General features: G+C 47.9%; 1 protein-coding gene across 2 annotated transcripts in view; it reads left to right on the top strand.

The window, feature by feature from the left end:
* PLXND1 (plexin D1) overlaps nucleotides 1-20,637 on the top strand; it is a 136,991-nt gene that overhangs the window by 94,358 nt on the left and 21,996 nt on the right. For both annotated transcript variants that reach the window (XM_073644999.1, XM_073645000.1), the window contains exons 9-24: nucleotides 2,777-2,881; nucleotides 3,721-3,810; nucleotides 4,220-4,313; nucleotides 8,705-8,868; nucleotides 9,058-9,209; nucleotides 9,628-9,727; nucleotides 10,051-10,190; nucleotides 10,615-10,788; nucleotides 10,903-10,993; nucleotides 11,205-11,477; nucleotides 11,571-11,720; nucleotides 14,478-14,592; nucleotides 14,707-14,814; nucleotides 15,079-15,191; nucleotides 17,459-17,566; nucleotides 20,351-20,481. In XM_073644999.1, coding sequence (XP_073501100.1) covers nucleotides 2,777-2,881; nucleotides 3,721-3,810; nucleotides 4,220-4,313; nucleotides 8,705-8,868; nucleotides 9,058-9,209; nucleotides 9,628-9,727; nucleotides 10,051-10,190; nucleotides 10,615-10,788; nucleotides 10,903-10,993; nucleotides 11,205-11,477; nucleotides 11,571-11,720; nucleotides 14,478-14,592; nucleotides 14,707-14,814; nucleotides 15,079-15,191; nucleotides 17,459-17,566; nucleotides 20,351-20,481 — 2,108 coding nt within the window. The remainder of the gene's footprint in view (nucleotides 1-2,776; nucleotides 2,882-3,720; nucleotides 3,811-4,219; nucleotides 4,314-8,704; nucleotides 8,869-9,057; nucleotides 9,210-9,627; nucleotides 9,728-10,050; nucleotides 10,191-10,614; nucleotides 10,789-10,902; nucleotides 10,994-11,204; nucleotides 11,478-11,570; nucleotides 11,721-14,477; nucleotides 14,593-14,706; nucleotides 14,815-15,078; nucleotides 15,192-17,458; nucleotides 17,567-20,350; nucleotides 20,482-20,637) is intronic.

Raw genomic sequence — 20,637 nt, forward strand, 5'->3', positions numbered from 1 at the left:
ACTGTGTACATACATTACATTACTGATCCTGAGTTACCTCCTGTATTATCCTCCAGAGCTGCACTCACTATTCTGCTGGTGCAGTTATAATTGCCTCTTGTAATGAATGCGGTGTTGTCTCTGCTGCGGGCGTCTGATCCTCGTCCTCTGTCACAGCAGCTGCCATTTAGGACTCAGCAAAACAAAAAGATTAGTTGCTCATTAGCTCCTGCCCTGAGTTACTAAGGTGTTTGTACTAAAGGACATAAACTAATGATGCCGCTACCTGAACTGCGAGGCCTCGGCCATAATCCCATTAGCCGGGCCCTGTACTAGGGCTGAAATTGAATCTCTTTCCACCGAGCGACCTCATCCCTTAATTAGAAAAGATGGTCTGAAAGCTCATTATCTCGTTGCAGCAGCTTTGGCCCCGGTGACTGGAGATGTTTTTGTTTTTCTGTCCGGTTGACGTGAGAATTTGCAGGCAGCCGTCATATACGTCCCCTGATGTCTCGCAGCCCGGCGCGTCTGAGACTTATTTAGCTCTTGATTTGTACGTTTTCATGTTTTTCGCACAGTATGAAGTGTGCGGGGTTAAGAATTACTTGTATGCACAAGAGGGACAAGTGCGGTCACAGTTTACCCAAAATGATCAGCATTTCCCGCAGTAAAAAGTTCTGGGGGCAACTTATGGAGTCATCGGTTCTGTGAGGAAGACTGGCAAAGCCTCCTGGGAAAATAATATGCAAATGAGATTCTCCAAAATTAAAACTTCCGAGTAAATGGTGATAAAATAGGTTTCTGCACTATTAAAGGTGACGGCGTGAACCACAGTTTAAGGGTCATTTTTTGTGCACCGAAATAAAGGCGTCAGTTGAATAAATTCGGTGCCTTTTACATCTGGCAAAACTTAATTCCATTGCCTAAAATACGTCTTTTTCTAGACTGCTCTACTTTTTTCATAATTTTGCAAATTTGAGGGGAGAAGTCCCAATTTTTTTTATTATTTTTTTTTGTGCACAAGTTGCCCAGGTAACGATGCAACTTTCTGAAAAGTTTCATTTCGTGCCAAAAATTTGGAATAAAGTTTGATAAACTACACTTTACTGGTTGACAACGCAGTAAGGAGCCTCCTCTGACACTTTACAGATGCGATTTTGAGAAATCAGAACTCTAAAGGGATGTCTTCTGTATCTGGTGAAGCAAAAAGTGGAGGGTGGTATGGGGCGAGGACACAAGTGATGTGATGGAGCATCGCTTGTGCCGGTGACCAAGAGCAGCCGGCAGTAGAATTAAGGGTGCACGGCTCTCTGAGGAGTGATACAAAATTGTGCACCTGAAGTGAATGTGGAGGAGCTGCGCTTCACCATTGAGAAGTGCGGAGCCCACCTGAGGATTCCCCGGATATCCGGTGGGCCAGTCCGACCCTGGGCAAGTTAATTTGTAGCCACTGTGATTGTATCACAGAAATGAGTTTGACTTTGTTTTGGAATATTTCCTAATCTTGGCACAAAGCTTTACCTTCTGTTCCGAGAGTCCAGATCTTCAGGCTCCTCAAAAATTAAGGGCGAACCCGGCCAAAACCTAATCATCCTGACATTCCTGTGTTCATCCTCCTCCGTCATTGCACACATCCCTGAATTCCTCGTTCCTCAGACCACACACTATCAGCCCATTATCCCCCCGTCCAAAATAAAGTAATGTAAAAATAGCCGAGGTCACCTGGCCACGATGTGATCTCCCAACCGGAAGCACCGAAGACTCCGCTATTGTTTGCCGAAAGTTGAGAATTGGAGGAAACTTGGACATCGAACAATAGGAGTACAGTATGATATCCCATGAGATCATACGACTCGAGACTAAAGAAATATGTCGGCCCACTCCACTTCCTGACAAATTTTATTTTTCATACGTGAGGTGGTAAAGTCTGTAAGGGGTAAATGCTTCAACCCTTCTGTATGGTATCGAGCACAAATCCCTAACAATATATCCTGCCTTCTGCACAATACCAAGACTAAAAAAAAGTCCAAAAATACAGAAAAAATATCCTTGCAAAGAAAGAAAGTATAGGAAAATCGGAGAGAGCTGTGTAACGTTTGTGCACTAAAATAAGGTCAGGTTGGTTGCGGAAAGCCCTAATATAAAAGTATTGCAAAAATAAAAGCAGGCAACCTGATTTTCCTCTTTTCTGAGCCATTTTGGTCGTCTTCTTGTCCTTTGACCCCTCCGACTGATTTGTGTGTTGTTTTTAGATTTTTTTTACTCCCACTAGGATATAATTGTATTCATCAAGCCAAGGTCAGCCGGAGCCCTCTCTTAACGAGGCAAGCCGATAATTCCCTATAGTATATTTCCAGTAACTGCAATTTGCCAGAATAAATCTCATTTCAAAAAGTTAATTCTTTAATAAAGTCCAAATCCCAAACGTGATGTTGTGCTCCCTTCTTGCAGTGCATTATGAGGATTAGCGTTGATTGCCATGGTCATTGCTCAGTGTTTTGTAGCATGTTTGCAAAATGTGTTTGCCTACACGTTGAATGAGTTGGTGCGAACAGCTGGAAAGGTCATGTTGTGGGTTCATTTTATCTAAAAAATAAAAAATTATGCCCACTGAACGCTATCACACATGGATCACAAATATAGGTACATAAATGGGGCTCTTACATGTGCCATTGTGGGGTTTACATAAATTAAAACAAAGAGACAATAATATAAAAAAATCTTCATTTTTTTTCACCACTACTAAAATGCATAGCCGTGCAGCAGCTTACTGACATTTTTTATATATCCTCCATAGAACAGCACAGACTGTCCTCAGATCACCACCAGGCACATTGCTCCCACTCCTACAGGGATCGTCAAGGACTTCATCCTCTCTGTGGCAAATGTCAATGTGTCCCAGGTAATGTATCCACTCCTACAACAGATTATGTGTATGCTTAGATATTGTACCCCAATATCACATGTCAGTGGGGGTCCTGGACCTTAGACCTTCACAGATTGTTAAAAGGAAGGGGCAGAAGCAATCTGCCGATCCTCAGAGATTGTGTGGGCTGAAAGAAAGTTTTGACAAACTTTTTAAAAGTTTAAATATTAAACATAATTCTATAAAAAGTTTCCATATTGTGTCTCCATATAGTAATGGTAACAGCCTCCTTAGCTAGCTGTGCATGCGACTAAAGCCTCATTCACACATCTTGTATGGACCGCGATGCACGGACCGGTCGCGGGTCTCCTCACCTGAACTTTACAACATCATAGGAATGTATTATATTATACAAGACGTCTGAATGAGGCTTTAATTAACATTGGATCCTACCTATCCTACGCCCTAAATCTTTAGTCTTCTGGCCTGGGAGGTGTACGTCTGATGGAAATAGTTAGGGCAATTTGTGCGCTGTGTCCCCTCATTTTCTAAGTATATAATATATGACCGTAGTGGAGGTTACATTTCACATAGTCAGTGTTTCCATATATCATATCATGTCTATATATGCATTTATTTGTGTGCCAATCACTGCCCAATCATTTATTGCACATTAATGCCCTTACGTGTCACATACAAAGCACCCAAACACTGCAGAGATCCGCAGCGATCTGGAAGTTCCCACAAGTATAAGGACAGATTTAAAATAATGCATAGTGGAGCTGAGTAATCTCAGGACCCAGTTGGACCCGGACGGTATAAATATAGCGGCGCTGTAGACCCGGCAGATGTTTCCTATGTCTCTCACCCTCTAGGATCTCGCCTTGGAATGCGACTTTGGAGCAGAACAGACTTTCCCGGCCAGATGGTTAAATTCCACGTCCGTCCTGTGCCGGAGCGTCCTGGTGAGAATGACCTTCTATATGGGACGGGGGTCCTGCTGCAGTGTCACCCTGTGTGTGTCGCAGTCTATAGCATGCACACTGCCCCCATTGTGTGTCCAGTACTGTAATAATGATCGTCCTTTATGGATATAACGAGTCCAGTCAATGCAAAATCTGAGCCAGACACCACCCGAAAGATCACCTGCTGCAGACATCAAGCACCAGCGCCTGGGTACCACTGCAAATTCTGCACCCATTCAATTCAATGGAGCAAAGGCACTGCATGCAAAAGTATCGGATCCCCCTCTCCAGACATAGGGCATCCTTAGCTCCTTCCACATTTTTGGTCTAGAGGTCAATGCTTGATAGCAGAGCAGCACTATACGTCGGTCTCCAGGACCCCGATCCACCATTATTTTCCTCCCACCAGCTCCACACGTCAGAGAGCAGCCAGAAATTCTCGGTGAATTTGCAGCTAATGGACCATTCTGGACAATTTCTCGACAATCCGGACATGCTGACTGGTGAGTTAATGACATTTATTGCATTTATTATTACGTAGATTAGGTTTATTATATAGTTTACTATCATTTTATCACATATGGATAAAATCAGAAGGATGGAGTAATATCCTAAAATGTCTTGACGAATTGGATGAAATTTAAAGGGCAAATCCAGGCAGCGTTAATATTATCATAAATGATACAGTAATCAATCCTAAGATATATAGTGAAAAACATTTATAAAATATTGCATTTTTTTTTGTAAATTTTGCATATTTTTCCACTATTATACATAGATTTTCTTGTAGGGAGGAGCTTTGTCGTGTGCTCACTGTCGCCCTCTGCTGAGCAAATGATATAAAAAATACAGATGTTCTTGTGTATTTCATAGGAACCCTCCTGTCAGTCCTGCCCTGTGATATATACTATATACAAGAAGACAGCTCAGGATGATAACAGGCTGCTGAGTTTGGCCCAAGTTCCTTTACCAAGTCATCAAATCCTTCCACTACAAAGACGCAGAACGTTTTATCATTGTGGGAGGATGAGTCGGTAGTTCAGGCTTTTGTGAAGTCTGATCATTTTTTACGCCTCTGTGCAGACAGGGGGTGAACTTTATAGTAAACACGTAGGATATATGGTCTGTATGATGACCCCCGGGGCTTATTGTCTGCAGGGAAGAAGAGCAGACACAGGGTAAAAGTTTGGAAAAAGTTTTTGCAAGTTATAATAACTAGAGTTACAAAGTTGTTACATTTATTGTTATAAAATACTAGATGGTGGCCCGATTCTAATGCATCGGGTATTCTAGAATATGTATGCGGCCGACCGGGCGCAATCAGCAGAGCGGTGTTTAAATTTTGTGCCAAAATCGCTGATAGGTTGCGTTCGGCAAACGCGACCAATCAGCAAAGCGGTGTTTAAATTTGGCGGCAATATCGGTGATTGGTCGCGGGCGGCGGCCGCGAGCAATCAGCAAACCGTGTTAGTGAGGACTGGAGAGCGTGTTTAAATTTGGCACCAAAATCGCTGATTAGTCGCGACCGCGACCAATCAGCAGAGCGTTGTTTAAATTTGGCGCCAAAATCGCTGATTGGTCGCGGCCGCCGGCCTCAACCAATCAGCAGAGCGGTGTTTAAATTTGGCGCCAATCTCGCTAATTGTTGGCGGCTGGCGGCCGCGACCAATCAGCAGAGCGCTGTTTAAATTTGGCGCCAATACTGCTGACTGGTCGCAGCCCCCGACCGCGACCAATCAGCAGAGCGGGGTTTAAATTTGGCGCCAAAATCGCTGATTGGTCGCGGCTGACGGCCGTGACCAATCAGCGGAGCGTTGTTTAAATTTGGCGCCAAAATCGCTAATTGTTGGCGGCTGGCGGCCGCGACCAATCAGCAGAGCGGGGTTTAAATTTGGCACCAATAATGCTGATGGGTCGCGGCCGGCGACCGCGACCAATCAGCAGAGCGGGGTTTAAATTTGGCCCCAATACTGCTGATTGGTCGCGGAGTCGGCGACCGTGACCAATCAGCAGAGCGTTGTTTAAATTTGGCACAAAAAACGCAGATTGGTCGCGGCCGGTGGTTGCGACCAATCAGCAGAGTGAGGTTTAAATTTGGCGCCAATACTGCTGACTGATCACGGCCGACAACCGCGACCAATCAGCAGAACGGTGTTTAAATTTTGCGGCAATACTGCTGATTGATCTCGGCCAGCGACCACAATCAATCAGCAGAGCGTTGCTTAAATTTGGCGCCAATCTCGTTGATTGGTCGCGGCTGGAGTCCGCGACCAATCAGCAGAGCGTTGTTTAAATTTGGCCCCAATCTCGCTGATTGGACGTTTCCGGCATCCGCGACCAATCAGCAGAGCGTTGTTTAAATTTGGCCCCAATCTCGCTGATTGGTCGTGGACGGCGGACACGTCCAATCAGCAGAGCGTTGTTTAAATTTGGCGCCAAGCTCGGTGATTGGTCGCGGCTGGTGTCCACGACCTATTAGCACAGCAGTGTTTAAATGTGGCGGCAAGATCGGTGATTGGTCGCGGCCGCTATTTAAATGTGGCGCCCAAATCAGCAGAGCGGTGTTTAACTTTAGCGCCAAGATCACTGATTGGTCGGGTGTGGAGAGCGCGACCAATCAGCGAATCGTATTGGTGAGGAGCGGGGAGCCAAATCGTATTAGTGAGGACCGGGGAGTGCCGCTGCCTGTGCGGGTACTTCCGCTGCGAGAACCCCGGACATGAGCGGGCTCTCGGAGCAGAAGTATCCCGACCCACAGCGCCGCTCCCCGGTCCTCCCTTCACACCCTAGCCGCTGATGTCCCCACAGTAGCCGCATGGTGTTACAAAGGTCCGGACATTTGTGTTAAAAATCGGTGATTGGTCGCTGGCGCTGCCCGCGACCAATCACCGATTTGGGCGCCAAATTTAAATATCGGCCGCGACAAATCACCGATCTTGGCTCCACATTTAAACACCGCTGTGCTGATTGGTCGCGGCCGATATTTAAATTTGGCGCCCAAATCGGTGATTGGTCGCGGGCAGCGCCAGCGACCAATCACCGATTTTTAACACAAATGTCCGGACCTTTGTAACACCATGCGGATACTGTGGGGACATCAGCGGCTAGGGTGTGAAGGGAGGACCGGGGAGCGGCGCTGCGGGTCGGGATACTTCTGCTGCGAGCAGTCGCTCATGTCCCGGGTTCTCGCAGCGGAAGTATCCGCACAGGCAGCGCCGCTGACATCCATGCGGCTAGGGTGTGAAGGGAGAACCGGGGAGCGGCGCTGACATCCAATTGGTCGCGGTCGCTATTTAAATGTGCCGCACAAATCGGTGATTGGTCGCGGTCTTGGCCCGCGACCAATCACTGATCTTGCGGCTAAAGTTAACCACTACTGTGCTGATTGGTCGCGGACGCTGCCCGCGACCAATCACCGATTTGGGCGCCAAATTTAAATATCGGCCGCGACCAATCACCGATCTTGGCTCCAGATTTAAACACCGCTGTGCTGATTGGTCGCGGTCAATATTTAAATTTGGCGCCCAAATCGGTGATTGGTCGAGGGCAGCGTTCGCGACCAATCAGCACAGCGGTATTTAACTTTTGCGCTAAGATCAGTGATTGGTCGGGTCCAAAGACCGCGACCAATCATCGAATCGTCTTGGTGAGGACCGGGGAGCGGCGCTGCCTGTGCGGCTACTTCCGCTGCGAGAACCCTGGACATGAGCGGGCGCTGGCAGCAGAAGTATCCCGACCCGCAGCGGTCCTTCCGCTGCTACCGGCCGGGAGATGAGCGCCTCGCGCCGCTCATCTCCCGGATGCATCTCCGTCCCGCAGATGGGTCCGGCGGTCGGGGTCCTTCTGCTGGTACCGGCCGGGAGATGAGCGCCTCGCTGCAACGCCGCTGAGCTCCGTCCCGCAGATGAGCCGCTAACGGCCGCCATCTTTTTTCTGAAATCCCGCGGCGCTGATTGGCCGCTGCCAGACCAATGAGCGACGCGGGATTTCCTGGACAGACAGACAGACAGACAGACAGACGGGATAAGACAATTATATAATAGATGTAGGAAAAAAATATTCTGCAACCTTATATTCCAGCAACGATCCATAGTGGAAACGCGACATATACATGTTCCCAATAAAGACCTTTATCGTTATCTACTCATAAAGGGGGAATTGCATTGTTTCATTCTCCGGTCACCCCCAGAGCTGCATTCAAAATTATTGGTGGAATCAGTTAATATTACTTGTGTCAGTCCTCACGTAATTGGAGCATAAGACAGGAAGTAACAATGGACAAGATCATGAATACAAAAGACGCAGAAGGTTACATTATTATAATATTGTATCCAGATGAGTAAAATCCTATTTAAAGGGGAACTTATATTTTCAAAGTGGCCATCACCTTTAAATTCAACACATTCAACAATTCCAATATGGCTATGATACAGGTTGCCACCCAGCTCGCCCAGCTGTCCCCATGATGTCAGACTTCCTAGGCTCGAATAGTAGTTGCCCTTTAAAGTGAACCTGCCGACACATTTTTACATATGGAAGTAGTGGAACGGCTTTTTAGGATCCTGTCTCCTAATAAAAATGATATATATATATATATATTTTTTTGCAGAGATCCAATGTGCCAGTCATAAGAAATCAATCAATATGCAAATCAGGCTGGAAGTGCACTGGGGGTGTATTCAAGAAGAAGTCCACGTTCTGTGACACGCCCCCAGTGCACTTCCAGCCTGATTTCCATATGACTTCTGTGTTGGATTTTTCATGAGTGACCAAAAAAAGGAAATTGTTTTTTTTTCGGGAGACAGGATCCTATCCAGCCGTACCACTACTAGCTAATAAATATAAAGATACATTTTCTTTTTACGGACGCATGGTGCTGTGTTTTGTCTCGTAGTTGAAGTCTATAACTGCGGGTCTGAAACCACGGACTGCTCCCGATGTCTCGGCCGGACAGATTTAGGACACCTGTGCACCTGGAGTGACAGCAGCGCCTCCTGCAGGCTGAACAGTGAACTGCTGCCCATCCAGAGCTCCTGTCCATCCCCGGAGATCAGGAAGGTAGCACCGGCTGCATATTTATGGGATGAGGCCGCTGTAATGTGATGTTTCCTCCGTGTAGAATGCCTCATTATTAGAATTACCAGACGCGGCTCATGAATATGGAGACGTTACCAGGGGCCTTGGGGATCCGTTCTGCAGCTCATGTCATTTTAATAACGTGGTTTGCTCATTTCCTTCTCTTTGCAGATCGAGCCGGTGAGCGGCCCCCTGCTCGGAGGCACCATGCTCACCATACAGGGGCGCAACCTCGGGAGTCGCTTCAGTGACATTGCTGACAAGGTGAAGATCGGAGGCGTCTCGTGCTTCCCCGTCATGGAGAGATATCTGGTGTCCGAAGAGTGAGTGCAACACGGAAATATAGGACATTAGCACCTGAAACCATCTGCCTCCTACTGACAACCAATACAGACAACCATTACACTTGGCAGTGGTTGTCAGCAATCCTGACCATTAACTGTGTGTCAGGATCTCTTTCCAGGGAATGATTAGGGGTCCTAGATCATAGACACCCACAATAAGCCAATATGTCTGCCACCACCCAACATGTCACCCAGCTCTTCCAGACTCCAGATAGGCAAATCTGCCCCAAAATATAGTGATGAATTCTCTGCCTCCATGTAACTCCCTAACTGGGCAGAATTATTGTTCAGGATACTAGGAAAGCTGAGTGATAATACCTATAAAGATACGTTGCGTCAGCTTTACATGGTGGTGATATATGGATACACTGTATACATTAGTGTTCTTTACATCCAGGATTGTGTGTGTGACCGGAGAAGCCCCCGCAGAGCTCAGCGACTGGGTGTCTGTGGACATCAATGGGAGAGGGCGATCTAAGGAGAAATATTCCTTTATGGTAAGTATCGTGCTACCCCATCGTCCGGTATCAGACATGATATGAGGAAGGTGAATGTGAATAGACTAACTGGCAGAGAAGCCGCCATGGTTGCTGGGGGGATCGGCCACCTCTCCATGATGAGGGCCAGGTAGCGAGGGTGCAGAGCGATGGACACAAGAAGGGCATGAGAAGGACATGATTAGACATTTCCAATCTTGATCTCATTTGCCATTGATGATGGTCATAATGGAAGAGTGTGGCCCCGTTATTTATTGGGCCCCTTATCATGCTGAGTTCGAATGCACCTCGCTCAGACCTTTCCTTATTTTGGGTCTTTGCAGTTACCGGAAGTCTTCAGTCTGTCTCCAAATCTTGGCCCGAGAGCTGGAGGAACGAAGATCACCATATCCGGCACACATCTAGACATCGGAGGAGCGGTCCGCGTTCTGTTCAATGAGTCCCTGGACTGCGGAGACCTTATGTGAGCCACACAGTATAGTGATCATCGCAGAATATCCGCTCTTGTCTTGTGTTTTCCACAGAAGTTTTCCCGTCTCCTTTGTGGCCCCCACTGGAATTCTTAGCATCTCCATGTCCTGATTCTTAATGGATTCCTCCTTAGAAAACCCATTTTATTTACCCTATGTGAATTCTGGGAGGTCCCCTCTCGCTCTGGAGGACCAGTTACATAGACATCCTATTGATCTGAATGGACACTGTGTAATACTTTGTTTCTCCTGTGGGAGTGCTGCAGGGAATTTGAGCACTTACTTGCAGACTTCCCAATAGATCACTGCTTATTGCTAGGGGTCCAAGTAGTTGACCACTGTATCAAAACACCTGTCTGACAAGTAGGGTTAGTCCAAGGCGGAAGACCCCTTAATTGTATTTTCCTTTCTTTCTAGACGAACAGAGAGCAGTATCCGCTGCACCGCTCCAGCAATGGAGGCCATTCCCACCCTGAGCGTCAGCATCTGTGTCCAGTTTGAGCAAAGGTCGTGTCTGAACGGCAACCTCACATTTCAGTACAAGGAAAACCCGGTGATCAGAAGTATGGAGCCGAGGAGCAGTCACATGAGGTAGGGACGTCCCCCGGGGTCATGAAGACCCTTATAAGACAGTCTGGTGGTCCTTGATCATCATGGCAGAAGTGAACGCCTGCATGCATAAAATGTCTGATATGTCATCCTCAGCGGTGGCCGGATCATCACATTGTCGGGAGAAAGATTTGATATGGTGCAAGATATGAAGATGAAGATCAGTGATCACAAGGGAGGACTAATGGTGAGATATCCTATCACCTATGCTACATGTCTGTGTTCCAAAAACAGCGCCACACCTGTCCGCAGGCTGTGTGTGGATTTGCACTTCATCCCTGTTCATTTCAGTGGAGCCGAGTTGCAATACCAATATCAACCTATGGACAGGAGTGGCGCTGTTTTTGGAAGAACTTATAAGTTTAAGGAACCAATCCTGATCCTCAGATTTCTCCTAGAATTGCTCCGTTCTCAGCGACGTCATGATCACCTGCCCATCCCCCACGGCTCCAAACTCCACCCTGGAGAGGAGAAACGTCAGCGTTGGGTTCTACATCAATGGCGTCTATGTGTCCGGCGAGAGAAGCGACCTTGACGAAGACCCGGCCGCGGAGGAACAATCAGACGACAGGTTCATCCTGGAGTATCAGCCCGATCCAATGTTCTTCACTGCCAAGAAGGAGAAATTGATCAAGCACCACGTCGGGGAGCCACTGACCCTGGTGATACATGTAAGGAATCGTCCATCGTCCATCGTCCCACCATCTTTGTCACCCCCAAACCAACCAATCAGAGCTCACCGGGGCCATTCCCCTGTATTACAGAAGGAGCACGACGACCTCGGGCTGAGGGTGGACGAATATCAGGTGAAGGTCGGGCACATCCCCTGCGAGCTCATCGTCTTCAATGACAAGGTGATCCACTGCAGCATCAACGAGTCGCTCACGTCGTCCGACCACTACCTGCCGGTCACGGTAAGTCCTACCGGGCACTGGGCATCAGCACTGGGCATCAGCAATGGGCACTGGGCATCAGCACTGGGCATCGGGCATCAGCACTGGGCACTGGCCATCAGCACTGAGCATCAACACTGGGCATCAGCACTGGGCATCAGCACTGGGCACTGTGCATCAGCACTGGTCACTGGGCATCAGCACTGGGCACTGGCCATCAGCACTGGGCATCGGCACTGGGCATCATTTGTCCCGACCTTTAAGGGACTGTCAAATTTGGAAAACCCATTTTTTTACCCTATTAGGGGTCTCTTCTATTTGGGATCTTCAACTCTAAGCTGCAAACTGCGACCCTTTCTCTCTGTCTTTCCCTGGAGGACCTGTCCTGTCCAGCATTACATAGACATCCCCTGCGATTTGTGTAATACTTCATCCCACTTGTGGGGGCGCTGCAGTGAAAATGAACTCTTCCTGCCAGGATCATTGGAGCCGCTTTGTGATCGCTTTTTGTCCGAAGTTGAGAACTTCTTTAAAATTTACAATTATTGAAGAACCTCAAATATCCTATTATGGAGTTCTTAAAGGGGTCCTCCGAACTTTTCTGATAATAAATTTATGGCCCAAATGTGCCCAAATATGCTATAAAAAAATAAGAAAGAGCAGAATTTCACCCATTGAGCCTCTGCTGCTCTTTGGAGGCCAGGTCTCCGCTCCTTCTGTTTTGGCCTCGTCCGCAGTAATACATTTGTCACCGCTGTGGCCACTGATTGGCTGCAGCAGTCATGTGCTGGCAAAGAAGAAGAGGGAGGCAGCCGGGGACCAGTGAGATAGAAGAGTTGGGTGACTATGTGCTGTTTCTTTTTTTTATATCACGCTGTGGCCATAGATTTGTTTATGTGCAGAATCCCTCTAATGGATGGAGGTCCCTAATTCAGGACCCCCTCTACTAGCCAAAGCGGAGGTATACTACAAAGAGCATCTCTGACTTTGTGGGTCGCAGCAAGTCCATGGCTTACACAATGAGCTGATTGATTTAAAAGTGGACTGTGTAATGCCTCACTTCTCCTGTGGGGGCACTGCAGGGAATGTGAGCACTTGCTGCCAGATCACGACTGATCCAGTTCCAGTAATGAGTCCACGACTAACCCAGGACTAGGCCAGTTATGTCATAAAGGTCTCCATTCACATTAGACTAATATTGTCTAAACCCACTGATGCCGGCGATCTCAGCCGACAGTATATGGGGTCCTCCGACTCTCTGCCAATGGATGGTCCCCGGGGAGATAAGGATCCGGCATGTTTGATTTCGGACTCCTGATCTTTTAAGGAGTCTATCAGCGCCTCTCCTAGAGAACACGGGAATCCTCAGCAGAGAGGACGCTCCTGTGTACGGGGGAGCCCATCGTTCGGCTGACAGCCATTCATTGTGTATGGGCCCCCAGCCACGGGGGCCGCTGCCCCTATAATACCGAGTTATCCAGCTGGTCTATTACGCAATCGTCCCTTGCCTCATAGTGACCCATCTCTAGATAGACATGGGAGTCACATGCTGTCAGACAATGACCACAACCCTCATCATCATGAGAATAATCCTTGTTCTCTATTCTTGGCACTAAGTCTCCAAGAAATGGGCAACATTTTCCTGCTGCCTGGTCAGATGATGGATGAATGTTACTGCAAGAGATTGGCCAAAATCCCCTATAACCCAGAAATCCCCTAGTAGCCAGAGATCATCAAGTCCTCAGGGGAACTGATAGATTTGTGTTTTTTTAAAGGGTCTCTTCTGCAGGGGATGTTCAGGACGGACATTATTCTGGTCCATGTGGCGGCGTTTGGTTCTGCAGTTTATTCAAGTTAGTTATAGAGGTTGATTAAAAAAGTTACTAATAAGGATAGTGATCAATGTATGAGTATGATGGCTGGGGGTCCGACCGCTGAACGCAAATTTCATGATGCAGATTATTCCTATATACAGATCCTGATGCAGATTATTGCTATATGCAGGTTATTGCTATGTGAATATCGTGCTATGTGTAGATCCGGATGCAGATTATTGCTATGTGCAGCTCCTGATGCAGATTATTGCTTTATAGAGATCCTGATGCAGATTATTACTATACTAGATGGTGGCCCGATTCTAACGCATCGGGTATTCTAGAATAGGTATGCGGCCAACCGGGCGCAATCAGCAGAGCGGTATTTAAATTTGGCACCAAAATCGCTGATTGGTCGAGGCCGGCAACCGCGACCAATTAGCAAAGCGGTGTTAAAATTTGGCGCCTATATCGCAGATTGGTCGCGTCTGGCGTCAGCGACCAATCAGCAGAGCGTTGTTTAAATTTGGCGGCAATCTCGCTGATTGGTAGCGGTCGGCCGGCGGCCGCGACCAATCAGCAGAGCGGTGTTTAGATTTGGCGCCAACATTGCTGATTGGCCGCTGCCAGACCAATGAGCGATGCGGGATTTCCAGGACAGACAGACGGGATAAGACGATTATATATATAGATGCAGATTCTGAACCTATTTGGAAAAAAAGTATTTCTTTAACTTCTTCCACTACGATGACAGTGACACCTTCCCTTGTGAAAGCTGAGTGTGAAGCGTTGTCAGGTTGTCGTTTGCAGAGGCGAGTGTGCAGTCAGGTTCAGGCAGACGGATGCTGCTGTCACTTTGTTGCCTGCGGTGTCTTTCTCTTGTGTAAATATTTATATAAGTATCAGAACTGTAGAAACTTTCTTTCTGTGTTTGTGAATGTATATTTTCTATTGTGTTCCATAGATACAAGTGGGTAAATTTAACCAGACGATCACCATGCTGCACCTGGCCGGGATAGAGACGTCCATCATCGTCTCCATAGTCGTCTTCATCATCTTGCTGCTGTTCTGTGTTGTGGGTAAGTTGGGCTCATGCCGTTTCCTGGCCCCTTATTAGGTGATTTTTGGGGTCTCTTGCATCACATAATCAATGGATCTGCAATCACAGCAATCTCTTCTCTCTTATTTTTCAGCTCTCTTTGTGTTTTGCACCAAGAGTCGCCGGGCTGAGCGCTACTGGCAGAAAACTCTGGTGCAGATGGAGGAGATGGAGTCCCAGATACGAGAGGAGATCCGGAAAGGTAAAGATCCCATATTTTGCAGCAGTGTCACCAATGAATGCACAGAAGTGACTTTGCTTTACTGTAGGATCTGGATATGATGTGCAGATAAATTATTCATTTGGCCCCCAGGATTAGGGGCCCCGTTGTGGCTTCTCCTCGTTTTGCCTGTTTCCCTATTTCACGTGGGTGCACATTCTCAATAAATCTTCTAACCTCAAAATTTTTCGCTTTTTCATTGCAATTTTTGTGACTTTTTTCATCAGTAAAACTTTATTTTTTCAGGATTTGCTGAACTTCAAACCGACATGACCGACCTGACCAAAGAGTTAAACCGCAGCCAGGGAATCCCATTCCTGGAGTACAAACATTTTGTCACCCGGACTTTCTTTCCAAAGGTAAAGCAGCTTTAAAAAAAAAAAAAAAAAAAAATTGTAACCAAGAAGTGGCTGATAACAGGGAGCAAAAAATTTAATTATCCTGTCCTACAATCAACTTCTCCCTAGTCTTAAAGGGGTTGTCCAGGATTAGTAAAAAAACATGGCTGTTTTCTTCTAATAAACAGTGCTACCCGTCTGCGAGTTGTATGTGGTCTTGCAGCCAAGTCCCATTCAATTCCATGATGCCAAACTGCAATACCAGATGCAACCATTCTAAGGCGCTGTTTCTATAAGTAAGCATCCATATTTTTCTAATGATGAGCAACCCATATATATGGCTGATAACAGAGAAAAATAGGTAATATTTAAATATTTACTTAACCTATTGTCCGTCCGTCCCCACACCCGGGTTAAATAAATAGCTAATAAGGCTGGATTCACACATTTCAGGTGTATTTTTAACGCCACTTCCAAAAAATTGCACCAAGATGAGAACATTTTCGCTGCGATATAAGGGAAAAGTCAAGTTCGGAAAGTCAAATTCTATTGTTAGACTCTTCCATGGCCTGAAATGGCTGATAACAGAGAACAATAGTTTACATTTCACTGACCTATCTTCAAATTTACTTCTGACCGAAAATGGCTGAAAACAGAGAACAACAGATTGCATTCAACTTTTCTCTGGTCAGAAATGGCAGATAACAGAGATCAGTAGATTGCGTGTTTTTTTGTTTTTTACTTTTCTATTGTTAGACACCCTCCAGTCTGAAATGGGTGATAACAGGGAACAATAGATTGCATTCAACTGTACTATTGTCACACTATCCCTGAGCTGATAACAGGGAGCAACAGATTGTAACTGTCTTAATATCAAACTCTCCTGTCTGAAATGGCTGATACCAGGGAACAACAGTCTTATCATCATACTGTCATATGCCTGAATTGGCTGATACCAGGGAACAACAGTCTTATCATCATACTGTCATATGCCTGAATTGGCTGATACCAGAGAGTAATAGGATACACTAAATCATTGCAGTATAATGGAAAGGAGTTACATGGGATAAACATCCCACTTCCATGAGAGTCGGGGGGGGGGATATGAGGAGAGTCAGGGGGATATGAGGAGAGTCGGGGGTGATATGAGGAGAGTCGGGGGGATATAATGTGAGTCAGGGGGATATGATGTGAGTCGGGGGGATATGATGTGAGTCAGGGAGATATGAGGTGAGTAAGGGGGATATGATGAGAGTCGGGGGGATATGTGGAGAGTCGGGGATATGAGGAGAGTCGGGGGGATATGATGTGAGTCGGGGGAGATATGATGTGAGTCGGGGGAGATATGATGTGAGTCGGGGGGATATGATGTGAGTCGGGGTGATATGAGGAGAGTCGGGGGGATATGAGGAGAGTCGGGATATGATGTGAGTCGGGGTGGATATGCTGTGAGTCGGGGGGATATGATGTGAGTTGGGGGGATATGAGAATCGGGGGGATATGATGTGTGTCGGGGGGATATGATGAGATTCAGGGGTATACGAGGAGAGTCGGAGGGATGTGATGAGAGTCGGGGGGATATGAGGAGAGTCGGGGGAGACGAGGAGAGTCGGGGGGGGGGGTATGAGGAGAGTCGGGGGGGATATCATGCAACCTGATGATTCGCAGACGATACTTGTGATTCCACAGGAGACAGAACAGACACATTGTATCTCCTTAGTAATTAGTGTTTGTGGTGGGGACTTGGACGTGGACCATGGTCCGAGGAGGGGGGCTTCATTATGGGCTATTGGGGGGGCTGCTCAGGCGTTATATGATACTGCAGATACAGAAGAGGAAGCGGGGGGCAACAAAGTGATGATTCTGAGAACCTCAGATCCTAATATTCTGGGGGGAAGGAAGCAAAAGAAGGAAGCAGAGCGCATGTCTCCTACATAATAAAGTATCCGATTGTGAAAGTCTCTGAGACAACTTCCCATTCTGCACATCTGTCTCCCTGTTTGGGCAGAGATTCTCCTTATCGTCAATTAAAGGGCCACTCCGGTCATAAAATAATCAGTGGGGGTGGGGTAGTTAACCGAGGGGTATACAGGACCCTCAGGCATCCTAGTATAGTGGCTACAAAGTGGGTCTCACCCTGGAGGACTTAGCTGTTCCATTTAAAGAGAATTCTGTAATGCTTCATTTACCCTACGGGGGCGCTGTAGGGAGGCCGAGCGCTCGCTGAAGGTCATGAGCAAATCATGTGATCGGTGTAGGGGTGTTTCTTACATCCTGTCTTTTCACAGTGTTCCTCCATCTATGAAGAATGTTACATCATCCCCCCAAAAAACTTTAACAACCAGCTGGGGGTGCAGGTCCCGGAGACGCACCCATTACTGTGCGCAGAGTGGAAGGTGAGTGACTTCTCTGATTCTGCTTCATGTGACTAGAAATCCCCCACGTAGTCATCAGAATCCAGCCATCAGTGGAAATTCCCGGCTATTCTCCTCCATGCTGGTGGTTTCCTTTGTTGTCATTTTTTGGTGTTCTCACATTTATAAGAAATAGTCATTTCTACTTTTTATCTCTTATTTCCTGGATTGTTGAGCAGCAGAGACTCTTTCATCTTGTAGGCAGAGCGGACACATTAGGGGTTGTCAGAGCCGCTCCACATTATTGGGACTTTCCCCTCCTGGGCGTCTGCTGTTCCTATCGTGCCCTGTCCTCTGATGCTGCTGTAGGGGATTGTGAGGCTGCAGCTCTGGGGACCCGGGGCCCACAGGGGTCTATAAGCTCCTCTGTCACGTAAGAGGGCAGTACTGTGATTGGCATGTGAAAGTTGGGGGCGACCGGCAAATGTTTGGCCTTGGGGTTCCAGGGTGTCCTCTCGTCATCCTGCCTATGTTACCCTGCCCATCCTGCCTCTGATCTCTCCTTGTCCCATCTCTGATCACTCCTCATCCCATCTCTGATCTCTCCTTGTCCCGTCTCTGATCTCTCCTTGTCCCGTCTCTGATCTCTCCTTGTCCCGTCTCTGATCACTCCTCATCCCATCTCTGATCTCTCCTTGTCCCGTCTCTGATCTCTCCTCATCCCGTCTCTGATCTCTCCTCATCCTGTCTCTGATCTCTCCTCATTCCGTCTCTGATCGCACCCCATCCTGTCTCTGATCACACCCCATCCCGTCTCTGATCGCTCCCCATCCCGTCTCTGATCACACCCCATCCCGTCTCTGATCGCTCCCCATCCCGTCTCTGATCGCTCCCCATCCCGTCTCTGATCGCTCCCCATCCCGTCTCTGATCGCTCCCCATCCCGTCTCTGATCGCTCCCCATCCCGTCTCTGATCGCTCCCTATCCTTTCTCTGATCACTCCCCATCCTTTCTCTGATCGCTCCCCATCCCATCTCTGATCACTCCCCATCCTTTCTCTGATCGCTCCCCATCCCGTCTCTGATCGCTCCCTATCCTTTCTCTGATCACTCCCCATCCTTTCTCTGATCGCTCCCCATCCCGTCTCTGATCGCTCCCCATCCCGTCTCTGATCGCTCCCCATCCCGTCTCTGATCGCTCCCTATCCTTTCTCTGATCACTCCCCATCCTTTCTCTGATCGCTCCCCATCCTTTCTCTGATCGCTCCCCATCCTTTCTCTGATCGCTCCCCATCCCGTCTCTGATCGCTCCCTATCCTTTCTCTGATCACTCCCCATCCTTTCTCTGATCACTCCCCATCCTTTCTCTGATCGCTCTCCATCCCGTCTCTGATCGCTCCCTATCCTTTCTCTGATCGCTCCCCATCCCATCTCTGATCACTCCCCATCCTTTCTCTGATCGCTCCCCATCCCATCTCTGATCACTCCCCATCCTTTCTCTGATCGCTCCCCATCCTTTCTCTGATCACTCCCCATCCTTTCTCTGATCGCTCCCCATCCCATCTCTGATCACTCCCCATCCTTTCTCTGATCACTCCCCATCCTTTCTCTGATAGCTCCCCATCCCATCTCTGATCACTCCCCATCCCGTCTCTGATCGCACCCCATCCCGTCTCTGATCGCTCCCTATCTTTTCTCTGATCACTCCCCATCCTTTCTCTGATCACTCCCCATCCCATCTCTGATCACTCCCCATCCTTTCTCTGATCGCTCCCCATCCCATCTCTGATCACTCCCCATCCTTTCTCTGATCGCTCCCCAACCTTTCTTTGATCTCTCCCCATCCTTTCTCTGATCGCTCCCCAACCTTTCTTTGATCGTTCCCCATCCTTTCTCTAATCGCTCTTCATCCCGTCTCTGATCGCTCTTCATCACGTCTCTGATCGCTCCCCATCCCGTCTCTGATCGCTCCCCATCCCGTCTCTGATCGCTCCCCATCCCGTCTCTGATCGCTCCCCATACCGTCTCTGATCGCTCCCCATCCCGTCTCTGATCGCTCCCCATCCCGTCTCTGATCGCTCCCTATCATTTCTCTGATCACTTCCCATCCTTTCTCTGATCGCTCCCCATCCCGTCTCTGATCGCTCCCCATCCCGTCTCTGATCGCTCCCCATACCGTCTCTGATCACTCCCCATCCCATCTCTGATCACTCCCCCCTCACAGTCCCGCTATCTTAGACATTCATGGCCGCCAATTCCTGCATTGTTCGTAGGGTCCTTACTAAAAATACCCTAATCCTCGGGGGCCCCCGTAGCCGGCTGGTGATCCTGAAACCTGAGCAGTGTTTGCGCAGAATTACGAGTTAATGAAGAGTCCCCTGTGTTTATGTGACGTGATTGGTGAAGACGTCTCCGCTTCCTCATGAGGAATTTTCGGCTGTGACACTCGAATCCCCTCGACCTTGGACTGTTTGTTTTGGCTCAGGCTCCAAAATTGTGCCTGAAATCAGATGAGAGGCGACATGAAAGGGTCCCTTACAGAATGGGAGAAATATCCTGGATCTCAGCCTCCGTCCGTCTACATCCGGCCCAAACACGAGCAGCTACAGAACCGCGCAAAAGTTCTATTAGGATCCACTCTTCGGTCTCCTTTAAAGGTTGCAATATTTGACTACGAGTGGCCGGATTACATGGGGGCTTGATCCCACTGGGGCCAAATCCCACGGGGCCGTTCCAGTCACTGGCAGCAAGCAGAGGTCTTAAGAGTTGTCATGTATAGAAAAGAAGTGTGAATATTCTGCATTAATTCCCGTTGTCTCTGTGGCAGGTTCCGGAGAATTGCCGCACGAACATGGAGGAAGGAATCGCGACCCTGTCCACTCTACTCAGCAACCGCCATTTCCTGGTCACTTTTATCCACGCGGTGGAGGCGCAGAAGGACTTCGCCGTGCGAGACAGGTACCGGCGATATCTCACGTTACCGTCCTCTGATTACTTTTGCCCCGAGGCCTTGAGGAAGGGACGTGTTTTGCAGCTGAAAAAAATAATCTGCAAGTGAAAATTACTTTGAAGATCTCACGTAGATCATTTCCTGAATATTCATCACATTTCAGT

The sequence above is a fragment of the Phyllobates terribilis genome, unplaced genomic scaffold, assembly GCF_046119375.1.
Source record: "Phyllobates terribilis strain yellow unplaced genomic scaffold, ASM4611937v1 Scaffold_8__6_contigs__length_399053987, whole genome shotgun sequence".
Taxonomy (NCBI): domain Eukaryota; kingdom Metazoa; phylum Chordata; class Amphibia; order Anura; family Dendrobatidae; genus Phyllobates; species Phyllobates terribilis.